This window comes from Podarcis cretensis (assembly GCF_951804945.1).
Source record: "Podarcis cretensis genome assembly, chromosome: 1".
Lineage (NCBI taxonomy): Eukaryota > Metazoa > Chordata > Lepidosauria > Squamata > Lacertidae > Podarcis > Podarcis cretensis.
This window is the reverse complement of record NC_137170.1, coordinates 25175689-25191325: the sequence shown is the minus strand read 5'-3', so window position 1 is coordinate 25191325 and position 15637 is coordinate 25175689. Positions and strand designations below refer to the sequence as shown.

At 41.8% G+C, this 15637-nt stretch overlaps 1 protein-coding gene across 12 annotated transcripts in view; it reads right to left on the bottom strand.

Annotated features, from left to right (window-relative positions):
• Window positions 1-15001, bottom strand: part of EML5 (EMAP like 5) — an 80344-nt gene extending 65343 nt beyond the window's left edge. For 4 of the 12 annotated variants that reach the window (XM_079947717.1, XM_079947723.1, XM_079947720.1 and 1 more), the window contains exons 1-2: window positions 13455-14529; window positions 1142-1301 (exon numbers count right to left, since the gene is read on the bottom strand). In XM_079947717.1, the coding sequence (XP_079803843.1) occupies window positions 1142-1301; window positions 13455-13651 (357 nt within the window). In that variant the 5' untranslated portion in view covers window positions 13652-14529. Of the gene's footprint in view, window positions 1-1141; window positions 1302-13454 lie in introns of all 12 variants that reach the window. The other 8 variants (XR_013832154.1, XM_079947727.1, XM_079947718.1 and 5 more) reach the window with 5 other exon arrangements.
• Window positions 15002-15637: the final 636 nt, after the last annotated feature.

The following is a 15637-nucleotide window of genomic DNA, read 5'->3' as shown; positions in this document are numbered from 1 at the left end:
AGAGGTGTGTCTCAAATGAAAAATATTGCACTGTACCAGTAACAAATGTCTAACAGCACCACAAAGAAAAGAATATGAAAAGCCACTTTGGGGTGAGGGAATCAAAAAATGGTGTGTGAAATGTGTGGGTGTGTGCTTGACCCTTCTTCTGCTTGCCATTTTTTTTTTATTTAAAACCATCTTCCTTTCATTTCACTCCCTATCCTAGCCTGGAAGGGTTTCAAGTGCACATTGACTTTGAATATGTGCTTCCCAGTGACCACTGAATGTCAGTGATAGGAGACTAACCATCATAAGGTTAATGTTTCTTTCATATAAAAGCAAGAGTCTCAGTAAAAACCTATCAATTAATAACCCTGTCATAAACTCCCAAATATTGTGAACCTTAAATTAGGTTTGTAAAAAGTCATTTGTGTGTTTGCCTAAGTCGAGTATGAATTTATTGCATGTGGCCAGGCAGGAAAGTTTTTGTTAACTGCCAAGGGTTTCCTCCGTTTCTTTTCAAGCTGTCAATATGCCACAAATGACTAACATGAATTTGTGTGGGCAAACAGACCGAAAAAAATAATAACTAGAATCCACACATTTATTCCAATCTAGTTGCAAGGACATCCTAGTGACCATTCTGTCATCAGTTATACAGTTATGTAAAAGAGGATTGAAACCTCTTTTTTCCCCAGCTAGATTTTGTTGACTGCAGAAAACATGCCATAATGTGAATTCTTTCAGAAGCTTCAGGATGCATTTGCATGGCCCTGGATGATCGGTATACTTACAAAGTTCATTCTGAAAACACAAAAACAAACTCTACAGCACAGCAGAAAGCAGGCGAGCAATGCTGTACCACCTGTACCACCCCACTAACCACTACTGCAGTAAGCCATAGGTTGGCTTACCAGGTCACTCACATGCAATAACTTTGCTGCCTGTTTTTTAGAATGACGTAGGACCCATTTTAGCTGTGTAAATGTGCCTTAATTTGTCTCATGTCCATATTTTTAAACGTATATAAAAGTAAGTAAAAAATATATGAGCATTTCAGTTAATTTGTCTCCCAAACTCAGTTTGTACAGCAGAATTTATAGCAAAATGACACATATAATGCACTCATTAAACCAGAAAACTAAACACATACACATACCTGACCATCTACGTCAAATGCCAAGCAAGCTATACCATGTGTATGAACATCTTTCATTACTGATATTGTCTGCACAGTGTACGAGTCCCAAACACAGATATACGGTTCTTTCCCAACTTGACCTGTTGCCACCAATACTCGTTCAGGATGCAAAGCAAGACTTGGAAAAAAGAAACATAGGGGAAAGTTGTTATTAAAATTTAAAATAGCTGTTCAGCGTTCTGAATGCAACAAAACTTTCTATAAAAAATAAATACAGTTCTGATCTTTCATTCAAAGGTGTTACAGCTAATATGTCTAACCATCTTTTTCTATACCTGCGCTTTAAACAGGGATGGCCCACCCATGAGGCCAGGTGAGGCAACCACCTGACATGATCCACAGGGCAGCAGATCCTGATCTCAATCTTTCTTCCCCCTTGTCCCTGATGTAGATTGTCTCTCACTCTGGCAGGGAAGGGGGTGCCATTTTGGGGTCCGCCACAGGTGCCAAATGCCTTGGGCTGGCCCTGTTTTTAAGATTAGTATTGAAGGCCCTGATTAATGGACTGTCTTTACATTTAGTTAGTTTTAGACTTTTTAAAACCACCTTTCAAACAGATTTTAACTGATGTGTTTTATTGGTCATGCTGTTGTTTTAATTATGTACCATTACTGTAGATATAAAAGTTATTTTTTATTCTAGCTGAATATAACTTACTGAATTATGTTTTAATATATTGCTGAATGTTTGTACTTGTTTTAATTTTAATATTTTGTTATTGTGTTTTTATTGTTGAGTTTTGTTCCTCTCCTTGGGTGGATATGGTCCACATGCATGCACACACGTGCTCACGCACATACAGAACAGGAAATTAGACATATTATATATATATATATATATATCTTTATTGTGGTCCATAGACCCACAAAAGTTTCAAAACATGATATAGTTAAAACAACCAAACAACAGGCGAAAGAGACCGAGGTAGCCATTTTGTTATGCTTAGAGCATGATGGTCTTTGTTTCTTGCGACCTCGAAAAGAAACTGCCACAGTGAGTGTAATATCATTTGACCTATCCTCCAGAAGGAATTTAATATGCGAGGCTTCAGATTTTCCCGGCAAATTTGACATATTTGAAGAATGGAAAAAAGAAGGAAGAGGGAACCAGGTCATTAGGCTCCGACAGCTTTATTTTTCATTTTCTTTTCTTCTTTTTCCCTGCCTGCAGTGCTAATAGTATCTAAATATAGAATGGAAAACTAATTGCAACTGGCTAAGATGACTGACTAATGAGAGAAAATTTGTGAGCAGTTAAATCCTCAGCTCAGGTGAATAATAATCTGTGTGGCTCAGCTAAGAATAAAAGAAAAAAGACCAACAGAAATGAACTAACCCCTATAATTAAAATATAACCAGAATATATGACCTAGTTTTAAGTACTTAGGCAGATGGTCTGTTTATAGCCTTTGGGCAAGATTAATTATTTGAAGAAAAGCTGTATATTATACATAAGACAAAAAAGGTCAAGCAGTCAGAGTAAGGTGGCATAGAAATAAGCACTGGTAATATATTATCAAGGAGATGGCTTATATACTATTACACAAAAAGGGCCCATTTCCCTCTCCTTCAGTTTAAAATGTTATTTTTAACATTGCAGCTTTCTTACATTTTAGTTAAATATTTGACTGTAGCTACAAAAGGCAATAGGGTAAGTGATTAGAATCATAGCAGCAAAGAAAAGTCCTCTTGTTCAGTTCCTCTAAGGCAAGATCCCCTGGACATAATTCCCTACAGATTAAATGCATGATAAACCACAATTTGCCACAAGCAAATAGCAAGAGAGAAGTTCAGTGAACAAGATGCAACATACTAGTGGTGTTTGAAGAAAAAATAAGATAGAATGAGTCAAGCAAGTCAACCATTGCACATTTCTGAATAAAAAAATACCCAGGGTCACTAACCAAAGTGACATGAGAGGAAATTGTTTTGTGACTACTCAAATCCCCATTAGACTTTGGGTGTAATGTAATACCCACCCACTGAGACTTCCTTTAACAACACCACTTCCTTCTGCCAGGGCTGGTTCCCCATTTGGGCACAATGGTCTCAATGGGTCTACCTCCTCTGTACTGTTGCTACTGCCTCTCCTTCTGGGCTCAAATCAGCACCACTTCCTGAAGGAAGAGGGAATAAAGCAGATACAGTGTACTGCTTCTTCTCATTATTCTCACATTGGCTCATTTACTGAGGACAGGAAAGCATCAAGGAGAAGCAGTGTCACCACCAGACACCAAGGATTGGTAGTGGGGCCTCTACTGGGGTGTGAGCCTTAGTACATACCCTATTATACCAACCCCTGATGCCAGCCCAACAGCTAATTCTCCCCTATAAAAACCCCATGTGTTACCACATTCACAATACTGCAGAAAACACAAGCTTGTAAACTCATGTTTACCATGTTTTATTGGAAAATATATTCTCCCATCTCAGTTTCCTTACTGCAGCTGTGACAGCCCCTGATGCCCCCAAAGTGAGGAAGGACAAAGCATCTAACAAAATGCAAATTAAAGCAAGATGATTAAAGCAAGCAAACAAACAAGGCTGTGGGAGATTGTGCAGCCACCATCCCTTCTTGCCTTTCCTTCTCCACTCCTCTTATACACCTTCCTCCTGTCCTTCTCCTACTTAGAAAATGGAACTCTAATATTGTTCAAAGGCAGGCAAGGGAAGAGGAGCCAGGTGAAAAATCAGATGAGAGGTACATGAGCCGCACAATTTCCCACTGCATCATTCTGCAAGTTGTAATCTTGCACCCCTATCTGGTATGTCCTCAAGAAAGAAGCAGAGTCTTCATTAAAGGGCAAGATTCATCTAGTTAAGCTGCCTAGTGACAGCCTGGTGATCTTCCAGCTTATTAACTACCGGTATTTCTTGGTACACAACAATGGTAATAGGGAACATGTCATTGCACACAGACATTGTATTTGACTCATACACACACATTCATTTTCTTGCTCTATTTCTACAATCATTAAGAATCATTATTTAGAAAATAATTCTGAATGGGGTAGGGGAGCACTGTCATAAGAATCAGTGCAGTGAGGAAAACATTTTAATTTCTGATCCCATTGTCACTTTGTGGAAGACACTGCTGGTACGGGCTGATATTCTCTATAGAAACCCAGACTATGGGACACTAGAGAATATATAACACAGGGTGGAACTCAAAATCACACTAAAAGAGACATGGAACTGCCACCACTATATGTCTCTTTCCCATCTAACATCTCATCTACTGTAGCACCACATACATTTTGCTGTGTGTTTCACCATGCCCACATCACATCACCAGCTGTTGATATTCAAGGTACAGAAGCATATAGGGTGTAATTCAACATCATACTCTTCAGCTTGCCAGATGGAACAATCCCCGATCCCCCCACCTGTTCTGTGGGCTCTCCTGACATCCCCAGAGCCAATTTCAGGGGTGCAGGGGGGTGGCTAAGCCGCATTGTGCAAGTGGAATCCCACCCATAGCATGTTGCGTTAAACTACACATTATTATTAGGAAAACAGGAGAGGGAAACACATGAAGTGACAGCAGCACTTTATTATTATTACACTCCTACCCTTCCAATGAATTTGCTTCACTTAGGGAAGCTTACAGCAAATAAAAACAATAAAATCCAGTAACAGGCTATTCTCTGGTAGAAAAAAATATCCCCAATTTCTAATTTTTCAAATCTTAAATTGAAGGGGAAAGGCGGGATATAAATAAATATAATAATAACTACAAGCAATTTAGTGCAAATTTCTCTTAACACAATATGTTTGTATGAAATTCTGCAGACAAACGCCAGCTCTCTCAGGCTGAAGCGAGATGAATGCTGCATCCCATAGTCAAGTTTGACTGGACTCAACCATCCAGGGGTCCTTTACCCTTACCTTACATCTTCCTAATATACTTTTCCCCCCAAAACAAATTCCTGTAATATAATGCATTTTTGTACATTGTTTTCACTCATATTACCTGGCTGGAGAACAACATTGCAAAATTCAGTGTGAATTTTGATTGAGGTCGTGTTTCAGTTCTTGTGTTGTTTCAGAAAGTACAAATTAGGTAGGCTCACTTTTAAATGCAAACTGAATTAGTTTCTCCTCTGTCCCTAGTTCCCAATAACCATTGTGTGGTTGCACAATAGTATGCAGAATGTGAATCTGCTGCATGGACTGGTCGAAGCTCAGAGTGCTGCTGGGTTGAATATTGTTGGAAGTCCCAGGGGACTTTTTCAAGACCTTCCTACCTGTGGCCTAGATAATGTCATCAATCTTAGATAGATGAGATACCTTTGTGGATAGGAGCAGAGGAAGCATTGTTCTAGAAAAGCCATGAATATGTTGGCACACTGTGGAACCAAGCAGGAAAGCATAGCAGTGCTTTTGGCTTGAAAATGCACTATATATTGTCCTTCTGATGTCCATTTACCAATGTGATATGTTTTAACATGCCAGGCAGATTCACCAGGAACAAAGTAGTACATGAACAGGCCTTTAGGAATATCCAGGCAGGCAAGGCGATGTTCTGGAGGTTAGATTGCCACAATAAAACTTACTTTCAGGACCGTTTTAACACCAGATAAATGATCCAATAATATGGCTGAATTTCATATAAAAGTGTACAATTTCAAACTCTGGTTTTCAAATTCTCCTATTCTGGAGTCCTAAAAAGAAATTAAGCTTAAAAATTCACAGACTAATCTTAGTAAATCTTCATAAATCATCCAGATACTGTCTGAAACCTTGTGTTGATGAAAGATAAAGCATAATTCACCTTGCTTGTTCTTGCTGAGGGATTATAAACTGAGAACAAGGATTGACATAGTTCTAAAAGTCAGGAGGACATTTATTTTGTTGTCAGATAACTGCACTGTAAAATTAATCTATTTATCCTGTATGAATACTGTTGTAATAAAAGGAATATATCCAAATTAAAGTCTAATAATGAAATTCTAATGAAATTCACTACAAGGTTTTCTTTAACTTTTTTATATAATATAAGTAAGAAATTACAATCTCTCTGATATATTTGAATTTCTTGTTAAAACTCAATTGTCAGGTTCCAGTGCATGCCCTTTCAATATATTAACTAGTACTCATTCTATTGTGTAAAGACACATAGTAAAAATATATGAGGAAGATTCCCCCATTTTTTCACAGGTTGTTCATGCCACTGTTTCATAAAACACCTAAAACAAATTAATGAATTTCAGTATATACTCAGTATATACTCATTATACTCAGGTTTTTCTTAGCCATTCATTTATATCTACCATATAATTGCCCATTTCATGCAGAAGGTAACGCATTTCCAATCAATTAATACCAATGAAAGTTCGCAGCATTTTTAACAGAAACAAAATGCACACAAAGATAAGGGGGGGGGATTGTGTTTTATTTTAAAATTAATTTAGGTGTCCCCCAGAAAAAAATAGTGCTCCAAGCTATGTAGTGCTAGCCTGCATTTATACAGAAGTTATAGTGCATCCAATAGGACTGACACTGCAGCCCTAAGCAGAGTATACTCAGAAGTAAGTCCCACTGAGTTAAATGGTGCTTACTTCAGGGAAAAGTGTATAGGATTCCATTGTTAATCAGCTTGATTAGTAGATTAATAAGTGTAACTCAATTTGAATCAAGAAGGGCAAATTTTAATTAGTGTGGCTGAGATTTAAAAATACTTGTTTCTTTTATCACATGGATCTTGTTCTGGTCTATTACTATAATCTTTAAGTATTAAAGATGGCCACTCTGAGCAGTAGCTACTGCTTTTGTATAAATTGTAAGCTTGGTCATGTTTTCTTCAATGTCTAAAATGAGCACAAGTACCAAAGTTTATAGTGCAATCCTATACTACTACTCTATGTATGCCACTCAGAAGAAAGTTCCATGGAATTCAATGGGGCTTACTGTGACTAACCGTGGAGGACTGCAGCCTTAGTTACTATGCAGAATGAACTAGTGATGAACCTACTCATTCAACTCAGAGAATATTCAGAGGCCCTGCTTCTTTTCCTTTCATTATCTGAGGTGTAGTGGACAATTTACACAAGACTGGGGGTTTTCAGCAGGAGTGAAGAGATTACAGAAGTTGGATTTGTCTGTCTTCTTCATTGATGGGTTTTAAGTAGCAAGTTGTCTCAACATTCTTGCACAGCCATCAGAAGAAATAGCTTTATATACTTGGTGTTTCTCATTACTTGCACATTTTCAAGTTCTATGGTATTTCTTAGAGATGCAACTGAATAAATATAACTATACACAGTATTCCAAATGTGACATTGTTATGGTAAAGAGATCCTGGACAGCAGCCCTCTGTAATTCCTCACTATTTCCTTCCCCAAAGTGTCACACAAAGTGCAATCTTGTCATTGGATCCTGTTAAATTTGTACATGAAGCCACTGGCAGACATATTGTGAAAGTTACAATGATCATGAAGTCCAGCTTGATGGAGCAGGTTGTAGCCTGCTCCATGAGAGAGAAGGCAAGCGTACTGGCCAAACCAACCCCTCCATCTTGTTAACTGTATTGCTTCTATTTTTCTCTGTCTGCCTTCCTTCAACCCTCTGGGCTATCTGGCCCAACCATGGGTGGTAGTCCATCAGCTTAGTCAAAGGAATGCCTTTCCTTTGCTCTTTTCTCTGTGTTGAATTTTAGATGAAAAGTTCCTCGGGGCGGGGACCTGTCTTCTGCTGCAGATTTATGCATGTCTGCTTAGAAGTAATCCCCACTGACTTAGTCCCATGTAAGTGGCTATAGGACTAGAATCCTAAATAGAAGCCCTTTATTTTGCTGTTTCCTCCATGTGAAGTATTTATTTTAATTCCCTTGGGACAGATTTATTAAAGTGATCCCACTAGCTGAAGCCCACACAAGGACTTCTTCACCTACTGCAACAGAACAATCTCCTTAGTGCCACACTGCACTGAGTTACTCCTCATTTGTGTAACAATTAGGGTAACCAGCAAAGTGTAGGGCTGTGCTTTCAACAACTAGACCTAAACCAATGCTAACAAAATAGTCAGTTCCTCTCTAAATTTTCTCTTGGTAAAGGTAAGCATACGAACTGGAGTCCAAGAATTTGCCAGGGAGGAGGTGAGCAGTGAAAGGAGCCTGTTACCAGGATGAGTGAGAAAGGAGTGCAAGGACTGGAAAAGCATCAGCAAGAGTCACTTAGCATTGGGCACAGTTTTGTTTTCTAGCCACTCTTGCTTCATAAATCTGTAGTTAGATGAGCAGTTTTGGTTGAATACTAAAACTAACCATGATTAACCCAAGACTGCAGGTTCAGATGTAACAATAAACCATGGTTACCACTCATAAGCCAACTTCAAATCATGGCTTCATACAGAGATTTGTTGGGTTAATTATCATTAACTTGCCAGAACAGGCTCACATGTACAAACAAACTACATTTGAGCTAAACAATCCATGTCTTATTTATAAACATGGCCAATAACAGTAATTGTCAACTGCACTCCACTGGCCAACATAAAAACATGTACTAGGGCATGCATGATGTGTCAACAAGAGGATGAAATTAAGGTGGATAGTACCTACCTCCATCTACCAGCTTCTTATGCTGCTCTTTGGAGGGAAAGAGAAATAAATAACAGTGTACTCCTCCAGTTCCTTATAACTTAAACATAAAACCTTTAGCATAGCAGCATGACATAATGCTCCAACAAATCAAGATTTCTACTTCCTTCAATTTCAGTGCTTCACTTTTTCCTTATGCATTGGTAGTCACACACTTTTATGGAAGAAAATAAAGGATTATACACTTGTTTCTATTGTGGGGTGGTTAAACCTGCACTATACATCTGACATTTAAAGTTTTAAAGACTAACAGATCATGCCATTGGACTAGTCCTTATATCACAATAGTGCTTTGAAGGTCTGGGGTCAGTGTTTCTAATCTTTACACAAAAAGCAAGTGAAGTTTGCTCCAGTTTGGACTGGAGGAACCAAGCCTAGAGTGTGGGAAACTATGTACTTTGGAAATGAATTTGCTGTGGATCTAGATCAGGGAGTGGTTAATTAATGGCCCTCCAGATGTTGCTGGACAGTAACTCCCATAATCCCTGACCATTGGCCATATTAGCTGGGGCTAATGGGAGGTAGAGTCAAACAACTACAGGAGGGCCACAGATTAGCCATCCCTGCTCTAGATCATCCTCAAAGTGTGAGTTGGTCCTCTTAAAGTGGGTATGGGAAGTTGAAAGAGAAGTAGAAAGGCTAGCAAGGGAAGCACACAGTGGCTGCAGGAGGCAAATCAAGTCAGGCCAAAGTAGTCACAAACAAGACCTTAGAGAGCTCCACAGGGGCCCTGCTGGCTGAAGTGTCCTGCTACTAAGGCATATATAGGAAGGTGTTGTTTTTGCTGGAGCTAGCCACCTGAAGTCTTCTAAAGGCTAATAAGATCTGAAGTGCAATTGGTTGGCAATGTGGTTAAATGACATTTGTCCTATTTTGCAGACTTTGATTTTGTGAGGCTGGGGATGATAGAAGTACTGCAGGGGACTCATCATATGAGTTGTGGTAGTTCTGATGGTTCTTCTGCCAGGGGAACAGCCTGAACCTTGTCCTTATCTGAGTGCTCTGCTGCACACTGCAAGTTCCTCAGGTTGAAAGTCATGATAAATAAACTCTTCCTTGACCCTTCCCACCTAAATGCTTACCAGTGCCTTGTTTGTAGCTCTCGCCATCAAAGGAATGGTAGCTAAAATATATTATCTCAACTACAAAACATTGTACCTGACAATAGATATCATCCTTTTAAATTTTTAAAAAAGATTGCAGCAAATTTGAGATTTTAAGTGTAGGTTCAGAGTTTCAAACAAGTCAGTTACGCAAAAAGTATCTACAGGTTTGTGCCCTTCAGCCCTATGACTATCAGTGTTATTACAATGTAATTCTATCCATCTTCTCTCAGGAGTAAGCTCCGGTGATTTCTACATAACTGTGCATAGAATCACACATATTACAGATATTGTAGCCTATTATTGTATATGAAGACACAGCCCATAAGCCAATACTTTTACTAAGCCTCATTTCCAACATGTATTGTTTCTAGAGCATGACATTTCAGACATCCAAATGCAAGCTACAACTTTTCAAGCCCATGCAGTGCTATAAGCAGAAAGACAAAGAAAGAAAAGAGCCCACAATGCCTTCTAGACTTTACACATTAGGCATGATATGGGGTGGTACTTCATACCCGAAACAAATACTAATAATGCCTCCTTGTGTAAATAATTTAGTTTTCACTCCACCAGCATAGTTAGCATTTTCTTACAGTCCAAAGAGCTCTTCACAAACATAAAAAAATTGTTTATAAGTTTAAAATTAATTTAAACTTGATCCTGCACGACCTTCTCAGTCACCAGAAAGGAGGCAACCAGGTTCAGGGCTGGCTTTTTCAGAAGTTGCTGCACCACTGCCTCCTTTAAAGTTGCAGCCCTCCTACCTATTTGAAGATGTGTTCACCACACTCTGGATCCACCTAATCAATTCCCCAACTTGACTTTACTAGGGGTCAGGAGGGCACAAAGTTGAGCACATTCTTGCTAGCACTCCATTGATGTCATCATAAACTGAAACTGATCCCATAAATTGAAAAAGACAAAGCATTTGACACCTCTGCTGGAACTGGAACCATAACTGTAGTATCTAAATTACAAAGTAGGTGCAATTATGCTCTCTAATCAGTGCTCAGTCGGCTTCAGAGTGAGATCTAAACCACTGGCACTCTAGCCATCATCCAGCCTGTTTCATCACTCATTGTGTCCTAGAATATCAGTACCTGCAGCACTGCACAGAATGCTCAGGAGCTATTGTGTCAATAGCCCTCTGCATCTCACCATTCAACAATGAAACAAGAGCCTCTCCCCAAGTCCCCACAAGTATTCAGGAATCCATCAGCTTCCATAAGTCTCTGGAGGCAGGCCATCATAACTGGTCCCATCACTGCAGAGCAGGATAGCTGCCTTGAGTCCAAAATTCATCAGAAAGTTGTCTAACCATGATAAATGAGTCACAGAAATGCTACCCCCAATTCCTGACTCGTCACACCTGTCACGACCTGGAGTAATGACCAATAATCCTGCTCTGTACATGGGTCCTATAACAACCTAAGACAGACCCATGGCTGCCATGGAGGCCATGCTACTTTGTGCTGGTCCAATGGCAGCCTTGGCATGGGTGTTAAAGTCACCCAGTATTATGGTTTGAGATTCCTCTAACACCATGCTTGAGACTACCTCAGCCAGCTCTGTCAGGGAGGCTATTGGGCAACACAATACAACAACAGCATCCCTAATCTAAGACTCAATGTATGATACAGACCCTCTAGACCAGGCATAGGCAAACTCGGCCCTCCAGATGTTTTGAGACTACAGTTCCCATCATCCCTGACCACTGGTCCTGGATGATGGGAGTTGTAGTCCCAAAACATCTGGAGGGTTGAGTTTGCCTATGCCTGCTCTAGACCCATGCCACGGTAAAGAGGTTTCCTGGTAAGGGAGAATGAACTCTGGTAACTCCATCTTCCTGGCTCTCTAAGCTTGCTTGGTGCTGCATTGAGTCCTCAGTGGGGCACAGCCATGAACGATCTGGCACACCCATCTCCCCCAACCAAGTCTCAATAATGAATGCCAATTCAGCACACGCCACCATGATTAAAATACCAACCCAGTGTTTAAGAACTGTTCAGAAATTTAACATTCAAGGAAAAAATATGAGACCTGCAGAAGTTCAGAATTCAACAGGAAGCAATGCCTTTTTCGTATTAGGGATCCACAACTGCCATTTGTTGTGTATATAATATACAATTTCAAGAGAAAAATAACAAATTACTGTGGGAAATTCCATTGTCACCAGTCTAAAATAAATAAAATGTATAAGCAAACCAAAGCAAAACTGCTTCAAAATTTAGATTCAGTCTCATCAATTGCCACCCATAAGACTAAACAGATTCCAAAACTGATGCTTCTAATAATTGTTTGGCAATTCTACCAACTATGAGCACCAATACCAAATGTGTAAAACTGTGATTTCTAACAGCCGAACACAAATGAAGAAATATTTAAAGCTGCAGAAGTGGGTTACAGTTATATAATTTACCAACAGTAAATATTTATAAATTTATTGACTTTAATAAATAAGAGAAATTTAAGAAAATCTAGAGGTGATATGTGGGTATATTGTACTGAGTACTAGGTTTTGTTTTTGCTTTTGGCAAACTGGACAAATATAAACTGGATTTACACAGCGTACTTTGCGGAAATGGAGAAAAATGTATACATGTCAGAATTCAAGCCTGTGTTTTAGGGACAGAGTACACACTACGCCTCACCCACATAAGCCAGTCAGAAAAGATACTTGAAGACCTTACAATGCTCCAGAAAGATTTTAAGCTTGAACTATTGTAAACTCCCAAGGAGAGGTAGTTTCATAATGAAGGGTGCAAGCGGCAGCCTGAGAACACCTCTCTATGTGCCTTTGGCTGAGTGAAACAGGCAGGAGGTTAGTGTTGTTAAGAGGGCACCCTTAGTTGATCTCAGCAATCGCAACAGTACAGATCTCCGATAGCAGATGTGTTTGTGAGAAAGACAGAGTGGGGGCTGTCATATGAATACAGGAAATCCAATCTGTATTTATAAGGTAAAAATGTTGATTTCTGGGGTTTCCTGGAAGCAAGAATAAGAAGGGAAGAAGGAAGATCGATCCTCAGGCATCAGCCTAACAAACTTTTCCGTTACTCCCGAGAGCAGAAGGAGATAACCGCCTATTAACAACTGCCCTTGACAACTAGAGAGAAGCATTTACTATTCGCCAGATCACGAAAGAGAGTGAAACTGCAGTGAACGCAGAAGAACTGGCCGGCCCCTAGGATAGTAAATAAATAATAATAAACAGACACACACACCCTCCTCGAATAGGGAAGAGAGATAATATTGCACAGGGAGGGGAGTGGGGGTGGGGGGAAATCCCAGATTAATACGGCGCTTCTGTAGACTGGGATCAAACGAGGACCCTGATGCCCTAAGGAGGGCGCCTGCCTGTCGCTGCTGTTTTTCGCAAGGCGGGAGGAAAGGCAGCGCTTGTCTGTGTCGATCGAGCGCCTTCTCCTTCCTCTGACAAGTCTTCCTGCAGAGACGGCGCTTAAAGGAGACCTGGGAATGGAAACGAGGGAGGGAGAGGGGGAGAGAAGGAAGGAAGGAAGGAAAGGGCTTCCCGGCGGGGTTGGGTGGTGTCCCCTCCCCCCTACCTGATGATGTCGTCCTGATGCCCCAGGTAAAATTTCTGCCGGTGCTCCCGGGGGCTGTAGACCACCCCGACCCCCGCCACGAAATAGACGATCTCCTTGGCGGCCGTGTAGTAAAGGTTGTTGCGGCACTGGTGGCCCCGGTAGCCGTAAACCCACTCCAGCCTCAGGTGGCAGTTCGGGGGGCTCCGGTCAGCCATGGCCCGCCTTCCCCTTCCCGCCTGGAGGTCGGGGTCCTTCCTGCCGGAGCCCCGGAGCGGGGTGGGTGGGTAGGTGGGGGTGAGGGTGGAAAGAAAGGGTCCCCTCAAGCCCAGGGATCGGTGTCTTCCCCTCGCTCAGTCCCTGGCCGCCGGCATGGAGCCTTCCCGAACAGCCGCCAGTCCGTCCGTCCGTCCTCCTCACAGAAGGCGCCGCGGGACGCGCTGGGCTCGCCTCAGCCTGGCAGCGCTGCTGCTGCTGCTGCTGCTATTGCTGTTGCCGCCGCCGCCGCCGCCGCCGCCGTTCCTGCTAGACATGGCTGCGCGGCGGCTCGGCCTCGGCTCCTCCACTACCATCCACCTGCTGGGCCTGGAGGTCACCCCCTCGCAGCGGCTGAAAACTCCAGCCCGAGCCCGGCGACGGACCCGGAGCCGTTTCCGCGCCTCAGCAGCCCGGGCGCTCGGCGCTCCGACTTCTGCCTCCGTCGGCTCGAGATCCGCCTCGCGCGACGTCAATCCGCCGCCGCCGCCGCCACACACACTTTCCCCTGTACTCTGCGCCTGCGCAGTCTGTCCCCCTTCTTGCCGTCGTCGTCCTCTCCTCATGGCGCCCTTTCCATGAGCTGGAAGATGTCCCTTTCCCTTTAACCCCCCCCCCCCCTTCTCCAGCTTCCCCCGCCCTTGAAAGTGGACTTTCAAGGAGGCGTAATGGCCGTCCTTGTCCTCGCGGCTTCCTCGCGCCACCTGAGGAGAAAAGGGCGGGGAGGCAGCGTGGGGGAGGGGAAGCAGCCAGGAGGAGGCTAACCTGAGGGGAAAGGGGAGGCGGCTATGGGTCAAAATGTTAAGTTAGAGAGACCAAACGACGCTTTATTATTATTATTATTATTATTATTATTATTATTATTATTAATGAAATGCCCCCATCTGACTGGGCTGCCCCAGCCACTCTGGGCTGCCGCCACAAAAATATAGAAACACAATAAAACATCGAACATTTAAAAGCTTCCCTTCAAGACTTCAAACACGACCTTCAACGCATGAGGAATGCAGCTGTCCCTCCTTCCCTGACCGAATAGTTTCCCTTGCTTAGTTATCTTACTCGAGACCTTATAAAACCGTCTCTTGTCGTTTAATTCAGTTGCCGGCTGGTGTGGTTCGAAAACCTTCTGCTCCGTTTCACCTCAGAGCCAGATTCAAATGAAAACCTGCCCCAAACTTCATTTCGCCTGCTGCACTGTAAACCGAGTGCATGTCGACATTCATTAGTATACCTTTTCATTATTTTTTGTTTTGTTTTTTAAAATCGAAACATCGAAACTCAAACAGGTCAAACACACAGAGAGAGATCTGGAGTGAACAGCATTAATTCCGTTCATCTATTTCTCTTTCAGCATTCGGTGCAGTGCAATTCGCATGAACGCGGCGGGATTCTGTATAACTCTCCATGGTGCTGAATTTATCCACAAAGGGTTGTTAGCCTGACAAGTAGTCATTGGCTTCGTTTCGTAACATTTTAAAGGGGCCAGAAAGATGGTGTGTTGCAGATAAATAAATAAGTAAAGTACCTACTCGGAACCTTAGATTCTGTTCAGGTGCCCTTTTGGCAATTTTTGGGAGGCATGAGGTACTGGAGCACATTCCAAGCTACATTAAAATGTTGGATTTCTCCATTGATTGATATGGGTGACCCTCAATTCTGTCTCTTGCAATATTTAAAAGTAGCTTCTCGGTCTAAACCAGGAAATGACATTTCCAGGCAAGGATTAGTTACTTCTACCCTTTATCAATTTGCATCTGTCCTCCTGCCATAGCTACTCCCCACCCAGTTACCAGGCCCCTGTCTTCCCTAGTCTCTCATTATTGTGCATAATATGGGGCTACTCAGTCTGCTGATACTTCTGTCTTGTGCATGGGTAATGCTGTTTTGGCAGAATAAGCAGGATCACTGGAAAACTTGGTGTTGATATTATTACAATTGGTTTGAGTATG